The sequence below is a fragment of the Scatophagus argus genome, chromosome 10 (assembly GCF_020382885.2).
Source record: "Scatophagus argus isolate fScaArg1 chromosome 10, fScaArg1.pri, whole genome shotgun sequence".
Taxonomy (NCBI): domain Eukaryota; kingdom Metazoa; phylum Chordata; class Actinopteri; family Scatophagidae; genus Scatophagus; species Scatophagus argus.
In genome coordinates this window covers 504,094-531,904 of record NC_058502.1, presented here as the reverse complement: position 1 = coordinate 531,904, position 27,811 = coordinate 504,094, and the positions used below count along the sequence as shown (strand labels likewise).

Below are 27,811 nucleotides of genomic sequence, written 5' to 3'. Positions count from 1 at the left end.
TAGACATGTGGCTGCATCAGCTGTTGGTCACATGACTGTCGACCGGCCGTCAGCGCCGTGACTGCGTCTCGACACGCTGAGCTCGTCTGGTTACGAGAGCTGAAATGAGCCAACAGATTCAACTGGTTCGTCACAGTCACGTGACCTGACAGACTGCTGTCTTTTTTCAAATAGTCCCAAAACTAAAAAAAGAGAGAAAATCAAAGTCTTCTAATTTGGTTTCACAGCAGTGGAATGTAACTAAGTACATTTACTAAGTACAAATAGTAGTACTATTATTATGGGATGTGTCTTTCTACATTATGACTACTTTCACTTTGGAACTAGTAAAATGTGATGCTCATACTTTTGTTCTTTTACTTAAATAATACTTAAAATGCAACACTTGTAAGAGAGTATTTATACACGGTGGTATTAGTACTTTTACCTCTGAGTACTTCTCCCACCACTGATACTGAACTGAGTGTTCTGGATGTTCTGGGAAGCCTGTCAGAGAAACGAGGCAGGTCCTTCCACTTTGCTTCTGTGCTTCATTTACAGCTCAACTGTTTGAGAACTTGACACTCTGGTGACCCCAAGTGGCAGCAGGAGGTAACTGCGAGTGGAAGACTTCCTGTCTGCTCTCTTTCAGGGCTTCACTTTCCATTTGTCTTATTTCTACTTGAACAAGATGGCTGAAGTGAAGCCTGTGATCAGAGACACGTCCCCACTGGAGGTAAAAAACGGGAGAAAACGTCATTTCATCACATTAGACGATTTAAACTCACAGCTTCTGATCATTCCAGCAAAATACATGAAATTAATGCAGAGAAGAAACCTCTGATGCGTTTCATCCCGGTCGCGTTGGTCAGACAAAGTGGACGGATTCAAACATTTCTCCAGCACAGTAAAATTATGGAGGTTCATTAGTGACGAAACTACGGAGCAAACACAAAACAAACCGTCCACAGCAATTGTTGCTCTTTCCTACTTTCGCCTTGCTATACTTTTCCCACACAAGAATAATTATTTTAAGGACTCCCAGACACAGCCAGCTGCCCAGTCTGCTGCCTTTTCTTTCAGGAATGTAATGTCTCCATAGTCCTTCCTTATTACTGTTTCTGATAACAGAATTATCTTATTTAATCGTTTCTGTTCATTTAATTTATTCTGATATCTTAAAATGAGCTGAATTCTTGTTGACACAGCTGCTGTTCTTCATTTTGTCGAGTTAACATTTTTTTTGTTGGTCTGTTTGATATTAAGCAGAACCTTTACAGCAGTATAGAGAGCCAAAGTCATGATGTCACTTCCCTCTGCAGCTATGATCTCACAGGAAGCGAACTAACCACAGGACTGATGTTATAAATGTCTCTGGGATTCTGGATGAGGTTTTCTCACTTCTGGAGCAGAAAGAGGAAGTTGTGCTTCCACCTGGGTTAACTCTGAGGCGGCAAAGAGACGTGTTGCCGTGCACCGGCGGCGGGACGATGTGCTCGGCCTGCAGACCGATCGCTCAGTAGATTTCAGTCACTAATGTTCCTCCATACGTCAGTGAGGAAAACAACATGAATAAAACAAACTGCAGCATGTTCGGCTTGTATTTACACTCCTGCAAGCACACAAGTGCTAACACAGTATTACTGTGTACTCGCAGTACTTCTTTTCCTCTGCTGTAACACACACACACACTGTGAAGTGCGGGGGAGGAGGCATCGTGTTCCTCTGTCAGTTTATCTGTTTGTTTGTTTGGCCGGGGGAGTCCTGACTCCAGAGTCTAAACCCCCCACATCCTCGCTTCTCCCCTTCACTCGGTTGGCATGGCAACAGTCCCACGCTCTCTGCCCGTCATATGCGGTCGGCATGGCAACCTGCTCCCCCGTTAGTTGCTAGGAGAGGCAGAGCGACGGCCGAGCGGGAGGTCAGCGTTTGTCGCTCCGAGGAAACAACCACAACAAACTGTTTGTGTTCTGATCCAGCGGGAGACATTTTGTCTCCATCACTTTAACAAAAAAAGCTTCCAGAGAGTCCGTGAAATGACAGGTCTGACAGGAAATAAAGCTTTTACTCTGAAAGTCATCAGCTGTGTTTGAAATGACTCGTGGTCCTCACATGACACTTTTCAAACATTATTAGTGTTTCCTGAACGTTTCAACTCGTTGAAAAAAAAAACAACAACAAAAAAACGCTCCACTCGTTCGTTCAGTCGTCCCCCTCCACGATGAGCACTTGAACGCCTCAGCTCGACTCTGGAGGAATCAGACCAGAATCAGAATCTGACTGTTCTTTAACAGAAAAGGTTTAAAGGATGTCAGCCCGCCGCCCGTGACGCCGCATGTCCGACTCCTCACACACCTCATGTGAAACCTGAACTTATGGCGCCTCTTCCTGTTTGCTGCTCTGCTTCTGCAGCTCCAGTCGCTGGTCGTTTCCGCCGCCGTTCTTCTTGCTTCCCTCTCTGGCGCTGCCGCTGGTCTTGGAGGTCGAAGACGAAGAGGATGTGACCTTTAAGCTCTTTGATGTCTTGGATCCGCGGGTTTTCTCCTTGCTGGCGTTGTCTTGAGGCAGCGTGGGGCTGGAGTGCGCCCTCTGCAGGCCGCCATCGTCAAACAGCCGCGACTCGAAGGCCGACAGGTCCTCGTCTCCACTCGACAGTTTGGCCCGAAGCAGCATGGCGTATGTACCGTATCGGGTTTTCTAAAGGAGGACGGAGACACGAGACGTCAGGTCGGATCAGTGGCGTCACAGCAGACAGAAGTTTCAATAAAGTTTCTTGACAAAAAGTGACTTTAAGATACAATAAAAACTGTAGGAAATATGACAAAAATATTATTTTATTATAACAACGTGCGCTCAGTTCTGTTCTGAACCTGAACTCGAATGTCGAGGTGAGTCACCTGCCTGGACCCTGAGAATTGAGTGACATGTGACTCTTTTCTGGATTTTCCTGCTTTTCTCATTGGATGACGTGAATGTGGATGTGAAACGCAACTTCTGTTTGGTTAATGTTAGGAGGTCAAGTATTGGAGCACTGCTACAGTAAAAGGAAAATCTGGTTCTGGTCCTGACTCGGTCACGGGACTGTCTGAGGGGTCCGGTGAGATCCTGCTGTAGGTTAGGGTTCAGGGTTCGGGGCTACAGAGTCCATATGGGGGTCCTCTCAGGTCTCACCTCGAACTCCAGGTACTCCTGTCGCAGTTTCTGCTCCTCCAGCTCGCGACCTTTCACCTTACGGTCCGGCGTGGAGGCAGTGAGGTCGGCCAGCTCGGAGGAAACCGCCCTGAAGCGGCTCTCGTGGGATTTGACCTGCTCGTCCTGTCGGGACAGAGGACAAAACTGAACCTTCCTGATATGAAAGACAAAGACTCTGACATGTCCTTATTAGAACGCAGCTCTACTGGTTTCACTTTTGTACCTGGGACAGTTTGGTGTTGGATCCCGGCAGCAGAGGACGGCTAAATCTCTTCTGGGAGCCGATCGCCGCTGGGAACGGCGGCGCTGAAAACATGGCCGCCACCACGTTGATGCGGGTGATCCACGACTGCATCTGTTCTGCATTCCTGCAGCAAAAAGATGAGAGACAGTAACACTCACACTGATCGTTTTTCTCAGCTCTGAATCGTCCCGAGGACTTGAGGAAACCTGTGAGTTCCTCCTCCCTCCCCACGAAAACACAGGACTTCATTAAAGATGGCCGCTCTGACTCTCTTTGCATTATTTACAGCACATCACCGAGGCAACAGGAAGCCATCTGTCCAATCAGCACAGTCTGCTCGTCTCCATCACTCTGCTGATCTGCTGACCAGACGCTCCGTGAAGTAAGCGGCTGTTAAATATCACCATGACGATGATCGTGAACGTGTTAAAGCGTTCAGGGCGGCTGTTACTGATGTAAAGAAACGTTACTCTCCGCCAAGACATTTCCCAGGATGCTTTGTGTTCGGTGAACAGCAGTTACACTGTTGCCATGAAGACGAGTCAGCTGCTGATTGGTTATTAACACTTCCTGTTTGCACTTTAGCCATGAGGTCAATCAGCGGGTGACTCTGATTGGATGTTGACCTCTGAGGGCCAACAGACAAACCGCTGCATGTGGCAGCAAAGAATTATTGAAAACATCCAACATGGAGAGAAGAAAAGAACAGACAAGAGGAACAAACAAACACAGAAGCAGAGACTCTTACGGAGCCTGGAACAGGAAGACCCTCCAGTCCGCCGTCCTCAGGTAGAACACGTTGGGTCTCTTGCTGTAGTCGGCTGCTCTCATGGCCAGAGAGTGATGGATGGACACGGAGTTCTTCACATCCTCCTCCGTCAGCTCTCGCTCCGCACGGTACTCATCCTGTCAGCCAATCACAGAGCAGCACCGCGTCAGCCTATCACATTTAAACGAGTCCGGCGAGCGTCGGCGCCGCTTTGCACACTCATCCATCACAGATCGGACAAACAGCGGTTTGTTCCTTTGCGGCTGGTTTTTGCCTCTGCAGGACGTTTAAAGTGATTTGAGTTTAACTTTGTGTAGTAACAGAAAGTTTCATGAGTGTCAGATTGTTTAGAGAAGTTACAGAAGTTTAAATGCCACTGCTTCAGTACAAGGTAACACACAAAAATAAATATGTTGTTATGATGTGAAATGAAAAAACATTTCTGTTGAAACCAGAAACCGGCGGCGAGCACCTGCACCTCACCTGTTTTAGATGCAAAGCATGACATTTAATGTACATATAAACAGAGAGGAAGTCGCTGACTCAAACATCAGCACACCAAACCTCCTTTACACATTCTGAGATTCTCACGGTGGGACCAAAGCGTCTGTACAGACACACCAGAGGTCTGACTGCAGAGTCACACTCCAAGCAGATGCCCTGAATTCACCAAAGTGTGTTTAAAAATAGGAAAACAGATCGATTGTGTGTGTGTGATGTCTCCGCCTGACCCACATGGTTTCCTCTCATATACGCCCAATCTGGGACAGTCAGAAACAGACACGGGAATGCACGGCAAACAGCAGGGCTGCAGACGATTACCTTCTGCAGGTACAGCACCAGACCCTTCAGCATGGCGTAGAAAGACTTCCACCCCCTCTTACCCCGTGGAGCTGGGAAAAACAAAGCATCATGGGATATTATACATCGTCATACACTTTCATCCTATTTTTACTATGAAACCGAGACATGATCCTAAAGTTGACCCTGGACTGCTTTAACAGCTAAAGAAAAGCTACTTTACAGGATTTTAATGGGTCAACGGTGACTTTCAGAAAAAGTTCTTAATAACCTGATTTGATTTCGGTGGTCTCAGAAAGCTCAGCTGCAGTGTATGATTGATATTTGGTGAATGTAACTTCCTCACGCTCCTAATGTAACGTGGCTCAGCGTTAACAGAAGAGGACCGAGGACTAAGCCCTGAGGAACTCCACACATCACAACGGGCTGCTTAGACCAACCGAGACAAAGCAGTTCCTGTCCAGAAGACACCTGAACCACTTCAGCCACAAAACCAACCCAGTGTCCAGTCTGTCCAGTCCTGAGAGCTAACAAATCTGAACCAGTGACCATTGGACAGTTGGTTCATTTGAGGTTTATTTATATGTACGAACAGCAAGGTCAATGAAACATGAGGGTTATATGAAGGAATAAACAGAGCGACGTACTTCTCTTTCCGTCGGGGTCGGCGTGTACTTTGCGGACCAGGAAGCCGCTCTTATAGAGCTCGCCGTCGGCCTGCTGGGCGACGCCCACCAGCGGGTTTCCTCCACTGCCCAGTCGTTTCATGGTGTGGGAGGCGGAGTCTGTTCGAACGTCAGTCAGCTCCGACATGGACTTCCTCAACTCCTCCTCATCACTTCAGAAGACAGAAGGAATCGGTTAAACTGTCCACATTTCATTTAATGTGTCACAGTTTGATTTTATCATCATCTCAGCTTCACTCAACTCATTTCCACCCTCACGCTCTTTTTTGACTGGAGAGCGCCACCTGTCAGAGCCATGAAAGCACTGCCCTGAGCACTTCAAATGTATAATTAATGCACTTGTTGATTCACGGTGTTTTATGTTATGTGCTGATGTCTGTGACTGCATGTGTTGCACTGATGTCCATCTTGGGACGTACGAAACGACATTTCGTTCTACTCTAACACCTCGCATGCAGAGAATGACAATTAGGTTAACCTGAACTTGAAATCATGAAGGAGTACCAACGGGCTTTACAAAGTCGCTTCTGCCTTGCTGAGTTTTATCTTTCAAATGCTTTTCAGGACCACAGAGTCCCGAAGTGTACGAGCATCCCGACAGGATGTGGAAAAACCAACGCGGCTAACCGACAGGAGGTCATTATCATTCGCCATCATCACATCGGCTGCTCCTGAACTCCTATTTTAATTCTCATTTTAACTTTCCTGTCATCTTCATCTACCATCACGAAAGCTGCAGAAGATTAAAATGCAAACAGAAACACAGCCGAGAGTGTGTGTCCACAGTCAGGCATGGGCGTTGGGATGCTGACCTGTAATTACAGCGAGGGAAGAAAGCAGGGAACAGTTACCGTGGCAACAGAGGCTTAAATAAGAGAGTCAGGGCAGCAGGGACACACACACACACACACACACACACACAGAAACATGCAGACAGAGCTTAAACACACACTTCAGATGTTTGTACGCCCTGTGTGTTTAAACCAGTGGAAGGCGGTTGATGGTTCATACTGGAGGAGGAAACTTACATGGTCCACTGGAGCTTCTCGTTCCTGATGGAGCTGTACAGAGTCTGCAGAGACACAACACACACACACAGTACTGTCAGAGGTGTGTATGGGTGTGCGTTACTCACACTGTGAGGACATACAACTGTTTACTCACACAGTGGGGACTCACCTGCCTTATGGGGACAAAAGCCTGTCCCCATAAGGTAAACCACTAGATTTTAGGATAAAGAGGTTCAGTTTAAGGTTCAGGCTCATGTAATGGGAACAGCTCTGGTGAGGGTGAGTCTGATGGAAACATGACTGTATGTGTGTGTGTGTGTGGGATCCTTGGACTTCCTTTTTGAGTTTCCTTCAAACAGCTGACAGTAACAGACGAGTTTCAGCTTTTGTCTGCAGGTATAAAACAAACACAATCAGACCTGTTTGTCTTAATGTTGTTCAGGAAGTGAGTCACGAAAGAGGGGGGGCTGAAGGGAGAGCGGGGGAGGGTACTGGCTTTTTGTTAACCCTGATTTATATTTGATTCACGACTGATTTATTTGATTAAGGACTGAAGTTCAGCTTCTCAAATTCTTCTCAGGAGATTTTTCGCATTTTAACTGCTAAACAAATCAGACCAGTTCAGTGCGGGGGACGGAGGGGACGACACCCAGGAAAGGGTCCTGCTTTTCAAAGTATTCACACAAAGACGCAGGCTTGCTTTGGTTGACAGCTACAGAGCGAGCGGCTCCTCCTCCACAGAGTCCGCCATGTTGCGCCGCCACTGAACGGACAAACCAATCACTGACCCCAGAGAAGGACTGTCACGCTGTCACGTCCATCTTAGTGGCCACCACAGAGGAGGGTGATGGTATACACTGGACATTTACACTGTCAGAATAAGACAGATGTTTCACAGTGAGGCGGTTTGATCATAATCAATATGAGAAAATGATCAGAATCAAAATCAGATCATGAGATGAAGAACACTGATCTCATCGAGAATTTTTTATTGTGTTGAGTTTAAGTGACAGCAATAAAAACCAGCTGAAGTATTTTGATCAGAGTGGTGACTGAATTTAACAGAACCCCGCCCAGCCTGTTTTTGTTCTAGCGCCCCCTTGCGGCCACTACATGAAACGTGAATAAAAAAGAAAGCAGGTCTTAAATCTACAACTCAGAGCGTGTACTTCTGGCTCTACCTTCTTCTTGCGGCTCTGCCGGTGCTGCTGTCCGTCCTGGGTTTTTCCCAGCAGGTCAGGGAAGGCCAGCGGCTTCAGGGAGCGGGAGCGGGGGGTTCTGGGATACCTGAACGGGTCGGTGTCCCTCGAATCTCGCCCGCTCCGGACCGAGCAGAGCGACCGCGACCGCATGCGTCCCGACGAGTGGATGCTGTTGACGCCAATCATCGTGCTGAGTTAAGAGTTCACAGGAGGGTTTGTATCTGATTCGGTCTGAACTTGGTCTTTGTGATCCAGGGAGAGAGGAAAAACTTGAAATGAAGAAATTCTTCTGACGAGCGAGGAAGAAGAAGAAGAAGAGGAGGAGGAATCCAAAGACAACGAAGAGAGAAGATGAAATTAAAAAAGCCACACAGATGTGACTTGTAAAGGAGAGGACGACTTCCAGATCACCTCCAAATAACTCGATGTTCACAGGAACTGCTCAGTCCAGTCTTCTCACCGAAGTATCAGCTTCATATGAAAGTACAAACACAAAAATCTGACTCCACTTTGCCAATTTGGACTTCAGATTCAGCTGTGAAGACGTTTTTATGTTCAGCAAACCCATCAGATGACGTCTGGACGTGCAAAGTAGAACGTGAAGTCCGCTGGCAGCTGCTTATGACAGGCGCGATCGATGGCGTCCTCAGTGGAGCTCAGCCTGCTGCATTATGGATCCACTCTATTCATCAGGCATAAAGACACAGCAGCTTCTCATCCGGCTCATGAACCTGCAGGCTGACAGCCGGCGGATCACTCAGGTGTCACAGGTGAACGTCACTCAGTCTGCTGCCGAGACTGAAAGTTGGGCAGCGCACATCCTGTTCTGCTGATTCAGCTGACACAAAGAGTGAACTGCAGTTACAACAAGGGCTGCAATTAATACATTTGGTTATCACAACGAAAAGTAAAAATCAATTGGCAAACAGTCAAGAAGGTAAAGATTATTGTAGAAATTCTTTCAAAAATGAATAAATCAAATGACTGTTGGAGCTCAAGTCAAAATCTGTCACAGAATCAGAATCAGATTATGTTACAGCAAATTAATTAATAACTTTAAATTTGTCTTCAGCTTCAACTTTCTGTCTCATGAAACGACACACACACACACACACACACACATCACAAACAGTGTGTGTGTGTGTGTGTGTGTGTGTTTAATCCCTCAACAATGTCGAAGCAGTGATGTGTAATTCATCAGCTCAAACATTCAGCCCAAAAATATCCAAACCAAAGCTCCGTCTTCGTCTTCTTCAGCCTCCTAAAAGTCTGTTGAACACAGCCTCCGATGCGGCGGCGGCAGCGGCGGCGGCGGCGGCGGAGGAGAATCCCTGGACTGCAAATAAAGCTGCGTGACGGAGGAAACGCATCAGCAGCTCGCCCTCTCAACCAAAACATTCACCAGAAAAAAGAAGAAGAGGAGGGCTGGGGCGAGCGAGCACACCCACACATGCAGACAGACGGAGAGAGAGAGCGAGCACCCCAAAAGTGACGTCAGCTTCCTCCTGAGACGCCACAACTGGCCCCGACTGGAGATGGAGGGGTGACGGAGGGGCAGAAGGGAAAGGGGGATGAGCTGATAGGGAGGAGAGGACAACAGGAGAGTTTCTCCTGTTGCACTATGGGGAAAAAGACAGAAAGAGAGGGAGAGGATGTCCTTTTCCTCCTCCTCTCATGAGACCTCTTCGTCCTCCAACTTCACTCCCACTCCTCTTCTTCTCTTGTCCTCCTTCGCTTGGTGTCGTCTTCGTCCTGCAGGAGAATCCCTCCGTCAGGTGAGCTCCCTCCGCCTCCTCTTCTGTTTCTTCTTCTCCTCCTCTCTGTGCTGAGACTCTGAACTGTTGAGGAGTGTTGCTCTCCCTCCCTCCTCTCTCTCTCTCTCTCTCTCTCTCTCTCTTTTTGCCCTCGCTCTCTCAATGCGCATTTTCTCTCAGCGGCAGCAGCCAATGAGAGCGCAGGGACGGGCGCTTCGGCCCGCCCCCCTGCTCTCCTCGGAGCTGTCAATCAAGGAGGATTCACAGAGCTGAATGTAAATGTAGCTGAGAGAAAAACAACCAAAAATCCACTGAAAACATGACAAACACAACAGTGACTCAGCAATTCTGTGATCATGTGAATATATGACGCTGCACTTTATGTCAAAGCACAGATTTCACAGCAAAGATGCTCTACTCTGAGAGAAACATGTTGACGTGATTCACGTGTTCTGTATTTAATATGTTCAACATGTTCAAGTTCCAGAAAATCAGTTTTAGTTTATTCCTACTTTAATTTTGGATTTAAAATGTCTCCATGTTTTAATATTCAGCTTATTTAACACAGATTTTTTATTTTGGTGTTTAATGTATTTTTGAAATATTCAATTAGCTGATATAAAACAAAGCAATCAGCAAAGGAGGAGCCGATCTCCTCGTCCTCCTGCTCCTCCACATGCGAACAGGAGGAGGAGCCGATCTCCTCGTCCTCATGTGTGCAGGAGCTCCTTGTCCTCGTCCTCCTGCTCCTCCACATGCGAACAGGAGGAGGAGCCGATCTCCTCGTCCTCGTCCTCCTGCTCCTCCTCATGTGTGCAGGAGCTCCTTGTCCTCGTCCTCCTGCTCCTCCACATGCGAACAGGAGGAGGAGCCGATCTCCTCGTCCTCATGTGTGCAGGAGCTCCTTGTCCTCGTCCTCCTGCTCCTCCACATGCGAACAGGAGGAGGAGCCGATCTCCTCGTCCTCCTGCTCCTCCTCATGTGTGCAGGAGCTCCTTGTCCTCGTCCTCCTGCTCCTCCACATGTGAGCAGGAGCTCCTTGTCCTCGTCCTCCTGCTCCTCCACATGCGAACAGGAGGAGGAGCCGATCTCCTCGTCCTCGTCCTCCTGCTCCTCCTCATGTGTGCAGGAGCTCCTTGTCCTCGTCCTCCTGCTCCTCCACATGCGAACAGGAGGAGGAGCCGATCTCCTCGTCCTCCTGCTCCTCCTCATGTGTGCAGGAGCTCCTTGTCCTCGTCCTCCTGCTCCTCCACATGTGAGCAGGAGCTCCTTGTCCTCGTCCTCCTGCTCCTCCACATGCGAACAGGAGGAGGAGCCGATCTCCTCGTCCTCGTCCTCCTGCTCCTCCACATGCGAACAGGAGGAGGAGCCGATCTCCTCGTCCTCGTCCTCCTGCTCCTCCACATGCGAACAGGAGGAGGAGCCGATCTCCTCGTCCTCGTCCTCCTGCTCCTCCTCATGTGAGCAGGAGCTCCTCGTTGACTTTTTTAGCTCTGATTTGAAGCAGGAAGTCGCAGCCTGTGGAGGCGCGGTTCACCATCTGTGCTGTTTGACTGGAGCACAGCGACGGGTAGCGCTGAGAGGACAGCATGTGTCCTCCTCTGCACAAAGTCTGCCACGCAAACATTCACTCTGTCCGTGTCAAAACCGCCTTTTAATGAACTTCCTGTCACCATAGTCCTCCTAAAATACCTCTGCTCTCCTCAAAGCCCATTAGAGATGAGACGAGCGGAAGTTTGGGTTCACATCCCCGTCAGCTGATCAGATCTGAAGATGCTGATGTTGAGCTGGGATCTCTGATGTGTTGTAAATGTGTTCTGATTGGTTGTCTGTCGTTTATTTGACGCAGGAAGTGAAGAGGAAGTAGAGTCTACACGCAGGGAAAGGAAGCAGGATTTGAAATGTGACCAACAACCAACCACAGACACACTAAGAATGACTTATTACAACAAAATCAAGTCAGCCAAACACAGGAAGACGACGATGAAGAAGAAGAAGAAGAAGAAGAATCGGGAATGAAAATGAAAGAGATTCTCGTGGGTCCTGCTGTGTGGATGAGCTCACTGACCAGCAGGTGGAGTCGATTCTCCAGTCGGTCCCATTAAACCACGACAGAAGAAGTCAGCGTAACAAGAAGACTTTATGAGTCTCAAAGTCAAAGAAGGATCCTCAAACTGAATTTCAAGGACTGAAAGCCGCTGAAGGCCTGTCCAGATGTCCAGGACTGAGTCCCACAAAGAGATTCATCAGATGCCAGCCAAGAGTACCCACAATCCTTTGCGCATGTTTCTTCTTCTCAGTCTTGGCAAACAGCCATCATGCAGATCTTTATCACCACCACCTGTCGCTCTGCTGGGCTTTTTAAAAGTGGCAAACGAGAGCGGCAAGACGGCATCACAGACGGCACAACACGCAGCAACAGCGGGACCTTTCTGACGCGCTGGCCTGGTCCTGGTCTGCGAGAGACTCTGAAGGACCCGTCCTACCAAGGAAGCATCCTGGAGTTTGAGAAGCAGCCTCAGTCTTTAAAGAGCTCCGGTCAAACAGCAGAAATCCTGATGGAAACCAGACGTGTCTGTTTCTGCATTAACGGCCTCCTCATCGTCCGCTTTTATCCACACAAAACCTTTTACTCATCAGATGAGCATTTAAAAATGTTGCAATATTTTGAGATTTTTATTTAAAATTCTGAAAAAAGTGTTTCCTCCTTCCATCCTCAGATGAGCAAACTGAAAATGTGCACACAACAGACGGAGTATAATTCATGTTTTTCACTCATCAACATTCTGCATTCAGTCTTCAGTCAGTCAGAGCTGCTGCCCACACACACACTGCTTCACCAGCAGCCATGAGACCACACACACACACACACACACACACACACACACACTGCTTCACCAGCAGCCATGAGACCACACACACACACACACACACACACACACACACTGCTTCACCAGCAGCCATGAGACCACACACACAGAGACATGATGATGATGATGATGATGATGATGGAGGTGAAGAGGTGATGCAGATTCATGTTAAACGCTTAGAGGCTGAGATGGAAAAACTGAGATAGAAACAAAAGAGTGGGAGAAACACACAACACACACACACGCGCACACACACACTCAGACTCACACACACACATACACACACACACTCACACTCACACTCACACACACACACACACACACACACACAGTCTTGTTCAGTCCGGCGGTCATAAAGAGCTGAAATTAATGTTAATCTCCCCTGTTTCTGCTCTGACAGTCACAAGCCAAGGAGCCCAGTGTGTGTGTGTGTGTGTGTGTGAGTCTGAGTGTGTGTGTGTGTGTGTGTGTGTGTGTGTGAGTCTGAGTGTGTGTGTGAGTGAGTGTGTGTGTGTGTCTGTCATACCTTCAGCAGATCTTTGGGGAAGTCTTTTCCATTGTTTAGACCTTCCAAGTTGGAGATGAACTGATTGCAGGACATCCTCTTCCCCACATTCTACACACACACACACACGCACACACACACACACACACACACACACACACACACACACACACACACAGTTAATGAGTTGTATTTCAGTAAAGTTGAGGAACAAACAAGACCCAGTTTGAGACAGAACTGAATCCTGAGGCATCCTGACTTAAATCCTACATTTCCCACAATTCACTGGGATAGAAGTTTTTCCCCACCAGGAACTTCAGATATTTAATGACATTTTCTAATCTTGTGGCAGCTCCTCTCACAGACCTGTCGTACACTCCTCTGTAACTCAGTACATTTACTCAAGTACTATACTGCAGTACATCTCAGAGATGAATATTTTTACTGCATCAGTCAGCTTCAGGTCCAGTTCAGATGACAGTGAGACCACATCAAAGGAGACTCACGTTTCCATGAAGGTCCGTGTTGAGCAACATGACGGCACACGTCAGAGTGTGGATGCTGTCTGACAGACAGACAGACGGACAGACAGACAGACAGACAGAGGTAAGAGCACTGTTAAAGTTAGGATACTGCTGACAGACAGACAAGAAAAGACAAGACAGACAGTCAGTCAGTCAGTCAGTCAGACAGACAGAGAGACAGACAGACATACAGACAGTCAGTCAGTCAGACATACAGACATACAGTGAGACAGTCAGACATACAGACAGTGAGACAGTCAGACATACAGACAGTCAGTCAGTCAGTCAGACAGACAGAGAGACAGACAGACATACAGACAGTCAGTCAGTCAGACATACAGACATACAGTGAGACAGTCAGACATACAGACAGTCAGTCAGACAGACATACAGACATACAGTGAGACAGGTACCTTCAGTGGTCTCACTCTCTGGGTTGTTCTGTCGGTACCTCCTGGAAAACTGAGCGAGGACTCTCTCTCTCTCCTGAGTTTCTCCCATCAGAGCAAACTTACTCAGAAACTTCCTGAGGAGACAAAATGTCGGTTAACGAACCTCTTCAGCGATGTCTGACACCTAATTGCCACGCTGTCAGGAAGCTCTGTGATTGGCTGCTGGATGGTGGGAGCTGTAGTTCCCTCCTTCACTTTTTCTTTTGGACTTTTGATCAGAGCAGCAGTTGTTGGGCTTTTCGTCCTTTGTCCTGTAGACCTGCGAGGTTAATAAAGTTTGATTTGGATTAGAAAGCAATAAGGAGCAGAACGAGGACAGGACTGACCTGAGAGCCTGGTCGATGGTCAGGCCGGTGAAGTCGAAGTTACTGAGATATTCCTCTGCGACCATCTGACTGAACTCATTGCTGCAGAGACAGAGACACAGCAGAGTGAAGACAACCAGCGGCTGCTGAACCGGACGTCCTGAACACGAGGACAGGAACACACACTCACTTCTTGCTCAGGTGTCGAGCCACGTCAGACTTCCTGAAACCGTCCAGGTTGTAGAGCCGTTTGGCCAGACGCTTGGCCGCCTGCAAGTCGGCCTTCGTACCGTTGGCCAGCGCCTCGTCGCTGCCGCCGAGCGCCAAACGCTCCGCCACGTCAGCCTGCGGGTACAGCAGCTCGGGGGGGCGGTTCGTCGGACGCTCCCTGGCAACACACACATACACACTTTGAGGACTTTCAGGTCCCCTTTGGTTCAGCTGAAACAAAACGAATTAACAGGATCTCAAACAGACGCGAACATTTCAGCTCTGAATGAGGAGGACATGGCGTCTCAGCTGAGGCGACACACGTCCATCTGTACAGGGGAGGAGAAAACCTGCTGTTGACCCGTGATATTGGAGTTTATCAGTGAAAGCTAGCTTGACAGCCCGACGAGCCGAGCTGCTAGGGTCCCGCTCGGTATCAGGACCGACCCGTGACCGTTCACCTCTCAGTGCGGCCATGTCCCTGCGGTTTGGACTTCAGCTCCACTCGTCTTTCTGTTTGTACTTTCTTGCTTATCCACATTTAAATTTAAACATATGATACGAAATCTTTTTCTTTTTCATGAGCTACTGATCCAAATAGATTCAGAACCATGAAGGGCTGAGCCCCCACAGGAGCAGCTCTGGTCTTTGTGCTCACACCCTCAGTGTTTATGTGTGACCTGGGAGGGTCAGAGGTCACAGGAAGAAGAAATAACGACAGAGGAGCGCCGCGAGTGTGATTTGTCATCAGTAACACTGACTGTTTCTACGGTTACAGTGCAAACAGGAAGTGGCTGCAGCTGAGTACAGCAGGACTTCTCATGATGCAAACTTAACAAGTGCTGGGATTCTTCTTTTCCTGAACCTGAAGCGCTGCAGGTCCGATTCACGGAGGCCTTTCGCTGACAGGCCCTGCTTACTGGATATACTGTAAGGTATTGATTGGACGCTGCAGCTGATCAGACTGATCAGATTTCATTCACGTTATTTCACACATTCACTTTTATTATGGATGCAGTTAAAGTCAGCAGGAAATAGTTTTCACTTTCAAACCAGCACAATTTCAATTCATTTTCCCTCACGCTGCTATGGAAATAAAGTTGAGCTTGTGATGATGTTCCATCGCTTCAGTTCCTCCAGAACACCTGAACTGCAGTTGTTTTGTTAGCATCCACACTGATGTCGGCGGTTTTCTCCTCCTCTGTCTGACTGATAAACGAACACCAGCTGCAGGCAGGCTGCAGTTTGGCACTTTTCACTCATTGGTCGTTCACATGGTGTGGTTTTATTTCCTTAAACAACCTCGCAGACTGCAGTCTATTTACACCTGCCGCACTTTCATTTACTCTCACTTGGCCTCGCCGAGCAGAATTAGTTTTAATGTAACGCACCTCTCTGCTGTCGGTGAAACGAGTCCGTCCTCCATCAGCCGTCCTTCATCGCAGCCTCTCTTCACACAAGCCAACTATCTGAACAGTAAAAAGCAACTGGAGGCTTCACGGGGAAGTCAGAGTTGTGAAAGTGGGAAGTGGCTGAACCACCGTGTGGTCTCCATTGACTTCCCTTAATGAACTCAGCTTCCCCTCAGCGGCTCGGGCTCGCTCAGGTACGAAGCTCAGTTTAAGGACTTCTGGAGGAGGAAATAACCCTGGTGATGTCACAGTGATGTCATGGGGGTCATATCCGAGCTCTCCCCTCGTTTGATTGTCCTCTGTAGTTTGCAGTTTGATTTCCATTCCTGCCAGCAGCTCTGGTCCTGCCGCAGGCTTGTTAACATGACAACAAACCGGATTGTTAATGCGCCCCCATCGGTCAGCATCTCATCAAGTCATGAAACTCGGCGTGAGGAAGTGAAGACTTCTGGCCTGCTCGTCACACCGACACTGATGTGTTCCACTGTGAAAAAGGGCCCATGCTGCTCTTCTTCAGGGTCTGCTGACTCCAGGCGGTCCGGAGACAGCACCAGACTAAAGGACCAGGAGTGAGAACCAACCAACCGAGGACCAGCGACACCACACACGGACATCTTCATCTTCTCTTCCCACCTGTCCAGGTGTTCAAGCAGTCAGATGTTTGGATCGCTCAACTGGAGCAGCAGGCCAGTTCGATCCTGGGGACAAACGCAGTGGATTTTATTGACCGAACGCAGCTCTGCAGACCTTTCTAGGCAGAATGGAAGCCAGCCTGGTGTGTTCGTAGTATTTCCTCATGAGGGAGAAGCGAGGGAATGTGAGTCCGGATGTTTCTGTCGCTGAGTCTTTCCTCCACCAACACAACCCATTCATCCAGGACAGAAATAACCTCCTCACCAGCAGCCAGGCAACTTCACTCCACAGGACGCCAGGAAATTCTTGTTTTCTTATTTTGTTTTTTACCCAGCAGCCACCGAGGGCCGAACCATCTCTGACTGCAGCGACCACTTCCACTGACCCATCAGCCCAGTACAAGGACGGACAGATGGTTATTTCACATCATCTGCTGCTTCTTTTATTCCATGTAAATAAAACTACATCTGATCATGTCCCACTTTTAAGATTAATGCACCAAACACAGAGAAAAATACAGGCAAACCCTCAGTGCAGATTGATTAAAACATCCTCTGAAACATTCAGAGGCCCTGGGAAAATAACCACGAGTTAATCTGTGACCGTGATGTTGCTTTGGATAGTAAAAACTTTTTCCAAAGAAAATGAGAAACTACAAGATGTGAGACTATTTCTTCCTGTAAAGTGACTCGACAGCCAAAGCGCAGGGCGGATGGATACACAGCTGCTAATCAAGCCGTACCTCTGCAGATTAAAGAACCGGAGATAAGGTCAGTGACCTTTATGGCTGCTGCTAGCTGTGTCTGCTAACCACGCCCTGACTCCAGCCCAGATGAATGACTTGTTGAAAACATGACAGAGGTCAAAGGTAGCGGACACAGCAGTCGTGTTCCAGGTTCAGCACACCTGTGGCTTGACTTCTCCTTCTTCTGTCTGCACCAAGAGATGCCATGCAGCCGGTTTCTGTGTCTCAGCCCTTTGACAGCCATTTCGACTCCATTCTAGGAGTGAGACAGTAACTAAAAATCAAACCCATTTGAAGGAAAAGTAGCTCTTCTTGAGACAGGTAGGAAGGATTTTGTGTCAGTCATGTTGGATAATAGTATGGTGAACAGCAATAATTAGTTGAATTTAGCAGAAAAGTCGAGTAGATTTCTGCCAGCGTCCAAAACACCCAAACTGAAGATGTCCACAGTGGCACCAACACTGACCAACATTCAGGTACGAACCAGATCCTTAAGCCAGCCCCTGTCTCTGAGCTGAGATCAGCTGGGTCCACCGACCGTCTCACCGGCAGAGGCGGGGAACAGAGAAGAGAAGGAGACCAAAAGAGTGAAGCAAACGACAGGAAACAGGAACAAATACAGAAAGCTTTCAGTCATCCAGTCAGAAACCACCAGCACTTCTAACGCATCACACTGTGTTTGTGTCAATGAATCTCATGTTCGCACTCAAACCAACAACATCTCAATCTGTGTCAGCGCTGCCAGACTTCCTGTCTGTGGCTCTCAGCTCCGAGCCCATCGGTTCCACCTGAACACGGTAGCCTTTAGCCTCCTGCTTAAAGCAGCTGCTCCCTGTAGTTTAATCAGCTTTAATCAACTGCCAACCATCCATGCAACCACGTGTCTGTCCATCCGTTGGTCCATCCGTCCACACCGAGAGGATTTCCACCTCTGCAACATCATTTTGCTTCTGAGTCATCAGTCGAGTGTTTGAATGCTTGAGAATTTATAGTCTAAATCTGCCGAAACACACCTGATTTCACAGTAAAAATACACATCTCACATAACTGATTCATCATTACGACTTTGATCTCCAGTGTCGTGTTAAGTGAGAAAGCAGAAGAGTCGACGTGTTGCACTCAGGACCGAAACAAGTGCTTGATCTATTATGGATGCTCAGTAGAAAACCTAAAAACAGCAAACATCCTCGACGCTGCAGAGGAGATGATCCGCCTGCAGGGACTCTCATTCAGCAGAAAGCTGTGGACTCGCTGAAACACAGGAAGGTTCATCACGGATTCTGTTTGAAGTGATGCAGAGCGAAGCCTGCGAGCAGAGCGTCTAACCGCTGAGTCAGACCCACCGGTGCAAACTGAACCGAACCCAGGAGGACACCGGGGGGGTCCACAGGTCAACCTGAGGGACACGGTACGTCCGAGCATCAGCGGACTCCAGTCAGTGCTGTCCTGTCAGAGACAGACTCCTCCCTGAACACATCAAGGCCTCAGCTCTGCTCTGCTGAAATCCTCATTTCAGCTGGAAGATGATGACATACAGGAAGCCACAAGGGTCAAATAACTGCATGAGTGTTTGTCCGTCCACTCTGAGGATGATGGAGGAAGGCCTTACTTCAGTAAAAGTACCCACACCACACTGTAGAAACAGTCAAGTAAAGTTTAAGTATCTCAGACTGGTATTTAAGCACAGCACTTGAGTAAATGTACTTTTCTCCACTGGTTGACAGTGAAGACGAGACGCAGCAGGCTGAAAGAGACAGAAGAAACACTCAGTTCAGATGTGAAACCTGAAGAGCATCAGTCCAAAAGCAGACTCAGACGGGTTCAGTGTGAGAACTGAGACGTCATCTCACTGAGCAGCGAACCACCGGAGCCTCCTGCACAGCAAACCAAACCAAAAGTTAATGCTCAGGTGTTTCCCTTCACTTTGGTATGCTGAAGGCTCCAAACATTACCCACGAGCCCCGGCGCCTGCTGCTCCCTGCATAGCTGCATCATGCTCGGCGGCTGCTGCAGCGCCCCCCACTGACAGACCTCAAACTGCAGCTCAGTATGGTTAAACTGTCATCCTGAAGATCCCGAACACACACTCACCTGTACACGGCCGGGTAGGGCGGGGCGTACAGGTACCTGTCCTCCAGAGCCCCGCCCCCCCAGCACAGCAGGTATCTGGCCATGTTGGCGTGGTCCCGCCCACTCCCACAGCCTGTGATGTCAGCGGCCAAACAGCCGCGACATGCACATCGATATCCGTTACCAGGGTAAACAGAGTGACATCACCCAAACGTTAATCTGATGACATCATAACAACACGACATCATCATCTGTTTCCAGCTCGCCGTCTGACTGTCTGTGTGTTTTCCTTCGGCGGCAGCAGCAGCAGCGTCTCGTCTCTAATCCGTCTGTTTTCAGTCCTCCTCCTTCATCTGGTTTGGTTTTCCTCCTCTCCGCTGTCGGCTGCGTCCTCCTTGTCCTCCTCCTCTCGGCTTCTTCCACACTTTTCAAACCCCAACGCCGGCTTTTCTCTCACTAACTTCACTGCACAACTTTCTCTCTCTTTCTCGTCACAGTCGGTTCTCCTCCCTCCCCTCTCGTCCATCAGCTGTGGGGGGAGGAGGTATTTGTTTCCTCCCCGTTTGGCCCGGGACGCCCCTCCCCCTCCTCCTCCTGCTGTCCTCTCCTTCCCCTCTTCCTCTCTTTGTCTCCTCTTACCTTCCTTTCAGTCCATCGACCTTCCTGGAAGGTTTTGTCTTTTTTCACATCTTGTGATACGTTACTTCAGTTCAATTCGCTGTGAAAAAAACTCTAACAAAGTCATCTTTTCATCTTTCTCATCTTTTCAAACTTTTCCTGTATTTGAGCTCTCATTCAGTTTTAAGGTCTTACTGGTCTGTGCTCTCTGCTTGTTTTTGTTGATGTGCAGATTACAAAAGAATTTTGCAAAAATTCTTTTTACAAAAATGCCAAAAAGGTCATTTATTACTGTGAATGTATTTGTGTATGTTACATTGTATACTACTAGTATAAAAGCATACTAGTAGTACAACAGGAACGTCTACACGCTTCAACTACTTTTAAACCAGCAGCAGCACCACCAGCGGTCGGGCACAAAGCAGGTCAGAGGTCAGAGGTCAGAGGTCACAGCACATAGACAGCAGATGGAAAAGATCCACACTGAGAGGAAGAGGAGGAGGAGGAGGAGCAGCTTTGAGAGTTTGCTGTGTTCAGGGAGTGTCTCTAGCTGTCTGACAAGAGTGGGAGGTCTTTCTTTCCATCCCATCTCTGAAATGCTGGCTGAATGAATCCATCTGGAATTTCCCTCTATAGGCTGATAAAAGTGAAAAGTGTGTGTGTGTGTGTGTGTGTGAGAGAGAGAGAGAGAGAGAGAGAGAGAGAGAGAGAGAGAGAGAGAGAGAGAGAGAGACTCAGTATGTGGATTAGAGGATGATGATGAAGAAGCTGTTTGGGTGTGATCTTGAATTCTTTGCTTTGCCTTCTGGAAACTTTTACTGTGGTCAGGTTTGTTTTCAACTGGAAACAATAAAGTTTGTGTTTGAATTTGAATTCTCAGCGTCCACACCCAGCGGAGGGAGTGGACCGAGGCCAAAGGAAAACAGTGAAGTCCTCCAGACTGAAACACAGAAACCTCCCAGCAGCACTTTAGATGTTTTCATTTCATTCCTTGAATACGTGAAAGTGCTGAGAAGTCAAAAACTTGAACAAGAAAACAGGAAAACGTTTTCTTAGCCCCTGAACAACATGACTGAGCTGTTCCGTGTTCATCTGAAAGCTATTCTTATGCCCTGCAGACCACACTGTACCGACAGTACAGTACAGACGGGGCTGCAGCTAACCACGAGCTGGAGCTAAAGATTAGCTCCAGCTAAGGCTACGTCAAGGATCAAACAAGATCTCGATTAAGCCTGGGATGTTACGGAGCTTAACTGTGGGAGAAAGCCATCCTGCAGATAAAGCTGATCGTGGGCTAAACCAGGGGATCAAATGTATTCTGTGCTCAAGCTAACAGTGGGGAAAAACCCTGAATTCAAGTTAACCACGGGTTAAAGCTGTAACCTTTAAGATTCTCATCTCATCCTCATTGCTAAAACCTTTTAATGTCCTCAGTCTTTCAGTAATTATCTTACATGGTAGCTTTTATTGGTAGCGGCAAAGTCCGCCATCCCCACACATGAGGGACCGACAGGAAACAATGCAGCCTGTAACCCAGTGTTGCCGATATCAGCATCCCTGTTCACTCTCCTACAGCTGTATCACAGCTGGATGAAGCTAATGCTAATGCTAACATTTCCTGCTGCTGCTGCTTCACGTGAAAACAAATGAACTGGACAAACTCTGGGGTTTTTATTGCAAAGCAGCCACAGGAAACACAATATACTATTTAACACCGAGGTTAGCGCTGTAGCGCTGTTTGTCTTTGTTAATATTTTGATTGGTTGTTTTATCTCAGACAAATGTTTGCACGTGTTCTTGCTCTTATTGCGACGTTTGGTTTTGATGCAGCAGATTCCCTCATAAACAAAGTGTGACCTTCATGGAGTGGTTGAATGCTAATGTGCACGATGCTAATCCTCTCTGACTGTTTCAGGCTGAAACAATATGGAGTCTCTCTCCCTCTCCAGCTTTAAACAAACGTTTTCTGAGGTGAACTGACATAAAGATGTGGGGTGAATAACAAGATGCTGACCCCTTGTTAAATACAGACTTTACAGTGTCTGTAATAGCAGTGCAGCAGAGCATAGCTGAAGCAAACCCTCCATCACCGCTTCAAGCTGTCGCAGATCTAAAAGCTGCTCGCTGTCCTGATCTTTCAGCAGACTCACGCCATGTGGTATGGTTTGGTCAAAAGCAACCATCGTGTCGAGCTGGAAGCTGACCACGAGAGGATGTGGAACCAAGACTGGTCACCAAAGGGACTGAGAAGAAGACCGATGACACGAACACCATGACAGGAAACATGTCGTCCTAAGCCTGGAACCAGGAACTAAACAGTCGCTCCTCCATGACAAACCACTAAGAGTGAAATATGACTAAAACCTGAATCCGCTGAGCTGAGCTGGTGAATCATGCAGTCGCTTCGCTGTACCAGTGAGTACTTCTGTAATCGTCTGAGGCTCCGTTAAAAACTAATGGCGTTATATTAAATCGACAGACTGAGCGGATTACATTTGGTGACCTTACAACAACAGGGTGACGTAACTCCACATCCGTCAACATCGTGATCACTCTGGTCTGGGTCTCAGCCATCAGCAGTGTGGAGAGTTTGGGCTGATCGATTCATAGACACCTGGTTACGTGCGTAACTATGCTCTGCAGTTTGAAGCTTGAGAGAGGAGTGTGTTCATCACACACAGCTAACATGAGCACACCAACGCTGCGTTGACCTGATGACAACAAATCTAAAAATCCAAACACTTCAACTGCCTACTTAGGTCTGTTTTCAAAAACTTTCAAGGCCTTAATTTTCTTTCCTTGAATGTTCAAGCATTTGCAGGAGCCACAGGCTGAATGCGAAAGATTCACTTTGAATTGAACTGATGAGATTAACATCTGTGTTTTCCTGCCGTCCTGACTGCCTCTCTTAGCCTGAAACATACAAACCCCACCCTTCATACTCAAGGAGCGTATGTGTTGCCTGGATGGGCGAAACGCTCATAAAATTCTCTGCTCACATAAACATGCTGACAGCCACAGAAGTGACCAGTTTATGGTTAAAAATATCTGAAGAACGTTTCTCAGCACAGATGACTTCCAGTCACAAAACGTCTCCCAACTGAATTAAATGCTGTGGTTTTAAACAGGTTTCGAGGGCTTCTGATGTTGAAAAGCTGTGTCTGCTCAAAGCATGAAAAAGCCAAACGAGTTTCAGTTTGAACACAAGCGGCTTCAACAAATCCAGTTCCTCCTCACCCGCCGACACTTCAACACGTCTGAGGCCTTCAGGGACAAAATGAGTTCCTCAGCTCTTTCAGCATTTAGAAAGTCATCAAAATGTCCTCACGCTTCGCCCTTACAAAGACATACATGACTCCAACGTGACACTCTGCTGCCACCATGTGGCTGATTAGCGTCACTGCAGCAAGTTTCAGTCCTGACATACTGGAGTGTTTGTGTTTACAACACATTCTACATTAATTCTTGGCTTTAGGAATCACTGCACAGACAGTATGGACAAGAGGAAGACTGCAGCCAGCCAAGCACGCGAGTATTGTATTCGGACACACCTGAAAACGATCTTCATCAATCTGACGAAACAAAGACAAACTGCAGTCAAGCAGACGTTCACTGTCAAGAAACCAACGAGAATTCAGACAACCTGCTGTCAATTTGTTGTTGTTTGAGAATATCCTCTGTGTCACTGCAATATTAACTGAAATATTAATTAGGTGGCATTAAGGAGACGTAATAATACTTCAACAAAGGCTCACTGTACTCAAATAAACTATTATTATGTTGCACCACTCAGAATAATCAGGCCAAGTGAAACAGAAGGGCTAAAAATGTTTTGCCGTGTTAAACTAATATCCTAATATAACCTTAAATACCCCAAGAAAAGTTTATTTGACATTTTCTCTTTTTAATGTTTCCTAACAAAAAACTTCCGCTCAGTCCCCAGAGTATCGTCACGTAACGAATGTGTTTCAGTGCATTTCCCCCGTCGTTTAAACTGATGAAAATTAATTTAAATGCCGTATTTTTATATCTTAGCAGCCTTAGCAGCAGAGGTTGTGCCTCAAATCACCACAGCGCTACCACACAGGCCACCGGGAGCCTTCGGGCCCCAGAGGGTCCGGGCTCTCTTGGTACACATGACAAACACAGAACTAAGGAGAGGAACTGAGAAGGGAGTTCTGGTATTTCTACATGGAGAAGGTTAATGGTGATGAAGGCCACACAGTGAACTTGAGAAACCAGAGCAAACACTTCCTGTCCTCAATCTGGATCAGACTCACCTGTGGCTGCTGTGGAGTGAGGGGGCCGAGCTCGCCTTGCGGAAGCACTCTTTGTGGTTGAAGCGACGACACGACTCTTTCTCAGACCTGGATCGAACCGGAGGGCTGCAGTCGTCTTTGGAGCCGCCTCTGAGCCCACTGAGGGTGATTTCGGAGCGAGACTCTGAGGGGGCAGAAGGGTCCGGATGGGCCAGCGGGGCGAAACTCAGCTCAATAATCTGCTTGGCGCTCTCACAGATCTGACTCTGAACACACAAGCACATGAGCATCACCTCCTGCAGTCACGCATCCATACGATTCTAGCCTTCAGCTTCGTTCTCCTACCTGGATCTCTGGGGTCAGGGTGGGCAGGTCAAAGGTGAACACAGATGTGGATCCAGAGGTAAGAAGGTCGACGCTGTCTAAGCTGCTGTATGATGTGCCTTTGGCCCGGTGGGACTCCATGATGCTTTCAAAATGCCGGCTGAAGGAGTCGAGGTTGCCGTCGGAGGGTCGACGGGGACTGCCGAGGGAGATCGGAGACTTGAGGCCACCATGTGTGTTCGATGACGCCTCCAGTGGCCTGAAAGGTAAACAAACACTGAACTCTGGTGCAGACTCTGGTGTTCCTGAACTACTGAACTGAATCTGCTCTACAACCCAACAGGAAGTTGGGTACAAAAGGGCTTAAAGTGTGTGGGCTCAGCACCCCAGGATACAGGATACAGAGTGAGATCATGAGAATAAGGCCTTACAGGTAGCCCCTTCTACGTAGTCAACGTGACCACACGTTTACACTAATGAGACTCAGTGGTTTTCCAAAAACTGAAAACAAGCTGGTGATGAACCTCCTGCCGGACTAAAAACTGAAGGCAGCAGGAATCAACATGCCTGAAGCAAAACACAGTTTGGGTGTCGATGACTGCTGTGGTGAATTATACTCAACTGTTTACATTATATCAAGGCTTAAAGCTTTGCATAACAAGAGTGTGAGAATAAGACAGAATAAGTGAAAAAGCAAGCTGTCAGCGGGCTGTCAGCAGCCAGGCATCATTCTGCTTGCCTCAGCTCCACCCGAGCTCCGCCTCTTAGGCGGAGTCAGGCGCTGCTGAGGTAAGACAGCTGAAACGGCCCACACTGAGGCCCACTTCCTGCTCATCAAAAACCCTGAGGTGACATCACTACGTCCATTTTATCCAGCCTCTGATGGAATGTGAATACACCGACGTGATTCGATTCAGAGTGACGCTCTGAAAACATCATTTCCCCTCATGTCCACACACATCACGCATTGTCAGACTTCTGCTTTAATGTGATTGGCTGATTCACGATAATCCCTTAAAATGAGTGTGATCTCTCACCCCTTCAGCAGCAGACTGAACACCTCATCCTCCTCCTTGGTGGCTCTCTGTCTCTGTCTGTCTCCCAGCATTCGCACACTGGCCCAGCTCACCACTCCTTCCTCCTCCTCGTCCTCCTCCTCCTCTTCATCCTCGTCTTCCTCCTCTTCATCCTCCTTCCCTCCACCTGTACGGGGTTTTGGGGAAGCATCAATGGGGCTGAGGCTGGAGTTTCCCAGGACGCTGCGGTTGCTCCCAAAGGCCGAGTCTGCCTCCGCCTCCTCAGCTGCCTCCGCCTCCGCCCGCATCACCTACAACAATAACCAACGCGTATCACACATCAGCATTCAAATTCCAGGTGAGATGAAGCAGACCAAATCTGATTGGATGAATTTAGGTCACCTCGTCCAGGTCGGTCTCCCTGTAGCACCGCAGAGGTACAGCGTCTAGATCCGTTTCGGAGTATTTGATGGTTTGGCGAATGATGCCGGTCTTGAGGGTCACCAGTTCCACTTCGACCTGCTGCACTTCGTGATGCGACAACTTCTGACCCTCACCGTCCCGTCCCCTCCTCTGATTGGCTGGTTTTAGATGAAGGGAGGAGGGAGGGGTGGGGCTGGGAGAGATGCTGGCCGGAGGCGTCGTGGACGTAGCGCCTGCAGGAAAAAAGAAGCGAAGGTCTAAACATCACATTATCAGGTGTACAACAGCTAGAACCTCTTTCACAAAGTATAGACCATGCATCAAAGCTGTTTGCAGATGATATATATATGTGTGTGTGTGTGTGTATATATACACACACACACACACACACACACACACATATATGTATATGTATATACATACTGTATATATAACCAAATCATCAAGGTATTGGTGGTAACGAAGCAAAACTTTTGTTTTTTACAGCACCACTTATTGATGTATTTCAGTTATATTTTGAACTTGTCTTCATACAGATACAAACTACAAATAGATGCTAAACAGAGGACAGGAAGTGAGTAGTGGTGTGTAGTAACGCTTGTGAGTAGAGTTGCATAAGATCTGTTCTAGTTGATGTTAAGCTTCCACTAATTGGCTTAAACGAAGCTCCTGAAGCCGCCTGTTTACTTCACTGACAGGAGAAATGACAGAACGGCCCTTTAATCTGCTGGAAGGTAGAACGAATGTAAACACAAACCACTGCTGAAAATAACACTCTCACTACTGCTGCTCCTACTGACAGTACTGCAGTATCCACAGAGTGAAGGCGTTGAACTGTGCTCTGTGCAGGAGTTTCAGGCTGAAGCAGTGACACCCGACCTGAGTCAGCCGGAGCACCTGAACACAACCTGCTGCCACTGAACACGTGTGAGAAACTGTTGCTAGTAGTTAGAAGTAAAGGATAAATGTTTGAAACAACCAACATGTTGGACTCCAGGTGATGGTAGCGCCCACTGGACATAAAAACACTAAAACTACACCAAGCCTGCAACAACATCCTCTTTTATCAACAGTGGGGTTAACCTCCAGCGTAAATGAACAAGTGGAAGGTGATGGAGACGTGTTTTCATCAGGCCGTGTCAGTTAATGATTGGTTTAATAAACTAGCTGATCTGTCAATTCAGAACTCAAGAAAAAAGTGAAAATAAGACTGAAGTTACTATCTTTTATTAGGATTTTCTTGCTCCTAATCATTCTATTTCCTATTTGTTACCAAAATAAAAAAAATTATGTAAAAGCGCAGAGAACAAAGTGCAGCAGCGCCAACAGTACCTTCACTGCAGCGGCTTTCCTCCGTCTGCCCACCGAACAGGAAGTCCCACTTGGCTTGAGCGATCTTCTGTGATCGCAAAGACGGAGTTGTCGCTGAGCCGCCGTCTGACTGCACGAGAAAAGACATAATGTACGTATGTATGAAATGTGTATGTGTTTCTACTGTACAGCTCTGTTCACTGTGATGCTACACAATCACAGCAGAGTGTTTGCACGTACGTTTACAACCTCCTCTGAACTCCTGTTAACAAACTAAACTCCAAGAGAAACTCTTAACTAGTTTGCATTACTTTGATGTTCCAGGGAAAACTTGGTTTGTCAGCATTAAACAACATACTCCAAAGCCTCATGGGAACTTCAGCTGTTAAATACTAAATCACACTGAGCAACAGAAACTAACTCATGGACGGGTGTTTATTCATTGTTATTGAGGTAAATGTGACAGTATGTTATGATGACATGATGTTTGAAAGACA

General features: G+C 47.7%; 1 protein-coding gene across 2 annotated transcripts in view; it reads right to left on the bottom strand.

The window, feature by feature from the left end:
- Positions 1–880: 880 nt before the first annotated feature.
- Positions 881–27,811, bottom strand: part of LOC124065584 — a 34,092-nt gene continuing 7,161 nt past the window's right edge. Inside the window, exons 2-19 of one of the 2 annotated variants that reach the window (XM_046401070.1) lie at positions 27,336–27,444; positions 25,983–26,236; positions 25,602–25,891; positions 24,586–24,823; positions 24,262–24,506; positions 14,484–14,681; positions 14,315–14,395; positions 13,950–14,062; positions 13,519–13,577; positions 13,034–13,123; positions 6,700–6,743; positions 5,633–5,823; positions 5,007–5,077; positions 4,164–4,321; positions 3,395–3,539; positions 3,151–3,294; positions 2,335–2,676; positions 881–2,228 (exon numbers count right to left, since the gene is read on the bottom strand). In XM_046401070.1, the coding sequence (XP_046257026.1) occupies positions 2,353–2,676; positions 3,151–3,294; positions 3,395–3,539; positions 4,164–4,321; positions 5,007–5,077; positions 5,633–5,823; positions 6,700–6,743; positions 13,034–13,123; positions 13,519–13,577; positions 13,950–14,062; positions 14,315–14,395; positions 14,484–14,681; positions 24,262–24,506; positions 24,586–24,823; positions 25,602–25,891; positions 25,983–26,236; positions 27,336–27,444 (2,754 nt within the window). In that variant the 3' untranslated portion in view covers positions 881–2,228; positions 2,335–2,352. Of the gene's footprint in view, positions 2,677–3,150; positions 3,295–3,394; positions 3,540–4,163; positions 4,322–5,006; positions 5,078–5,632; positions 5,824–6,699; positions 6,744–13,033; positions 13,124–13,518; positions 13,578–13,949; positions 14,063–14,314; positions 14,396–14,483; positions 14,682–24,261; positions 24,507–24,585; positions 24,824–25,601; positions 25,892–25,982; positions 26,237–27,335; positions 27,445–27,811 lie in introns of both variants that reach the window. The other variant, XM_046401069.1, reaches the window with a different exon arrangement.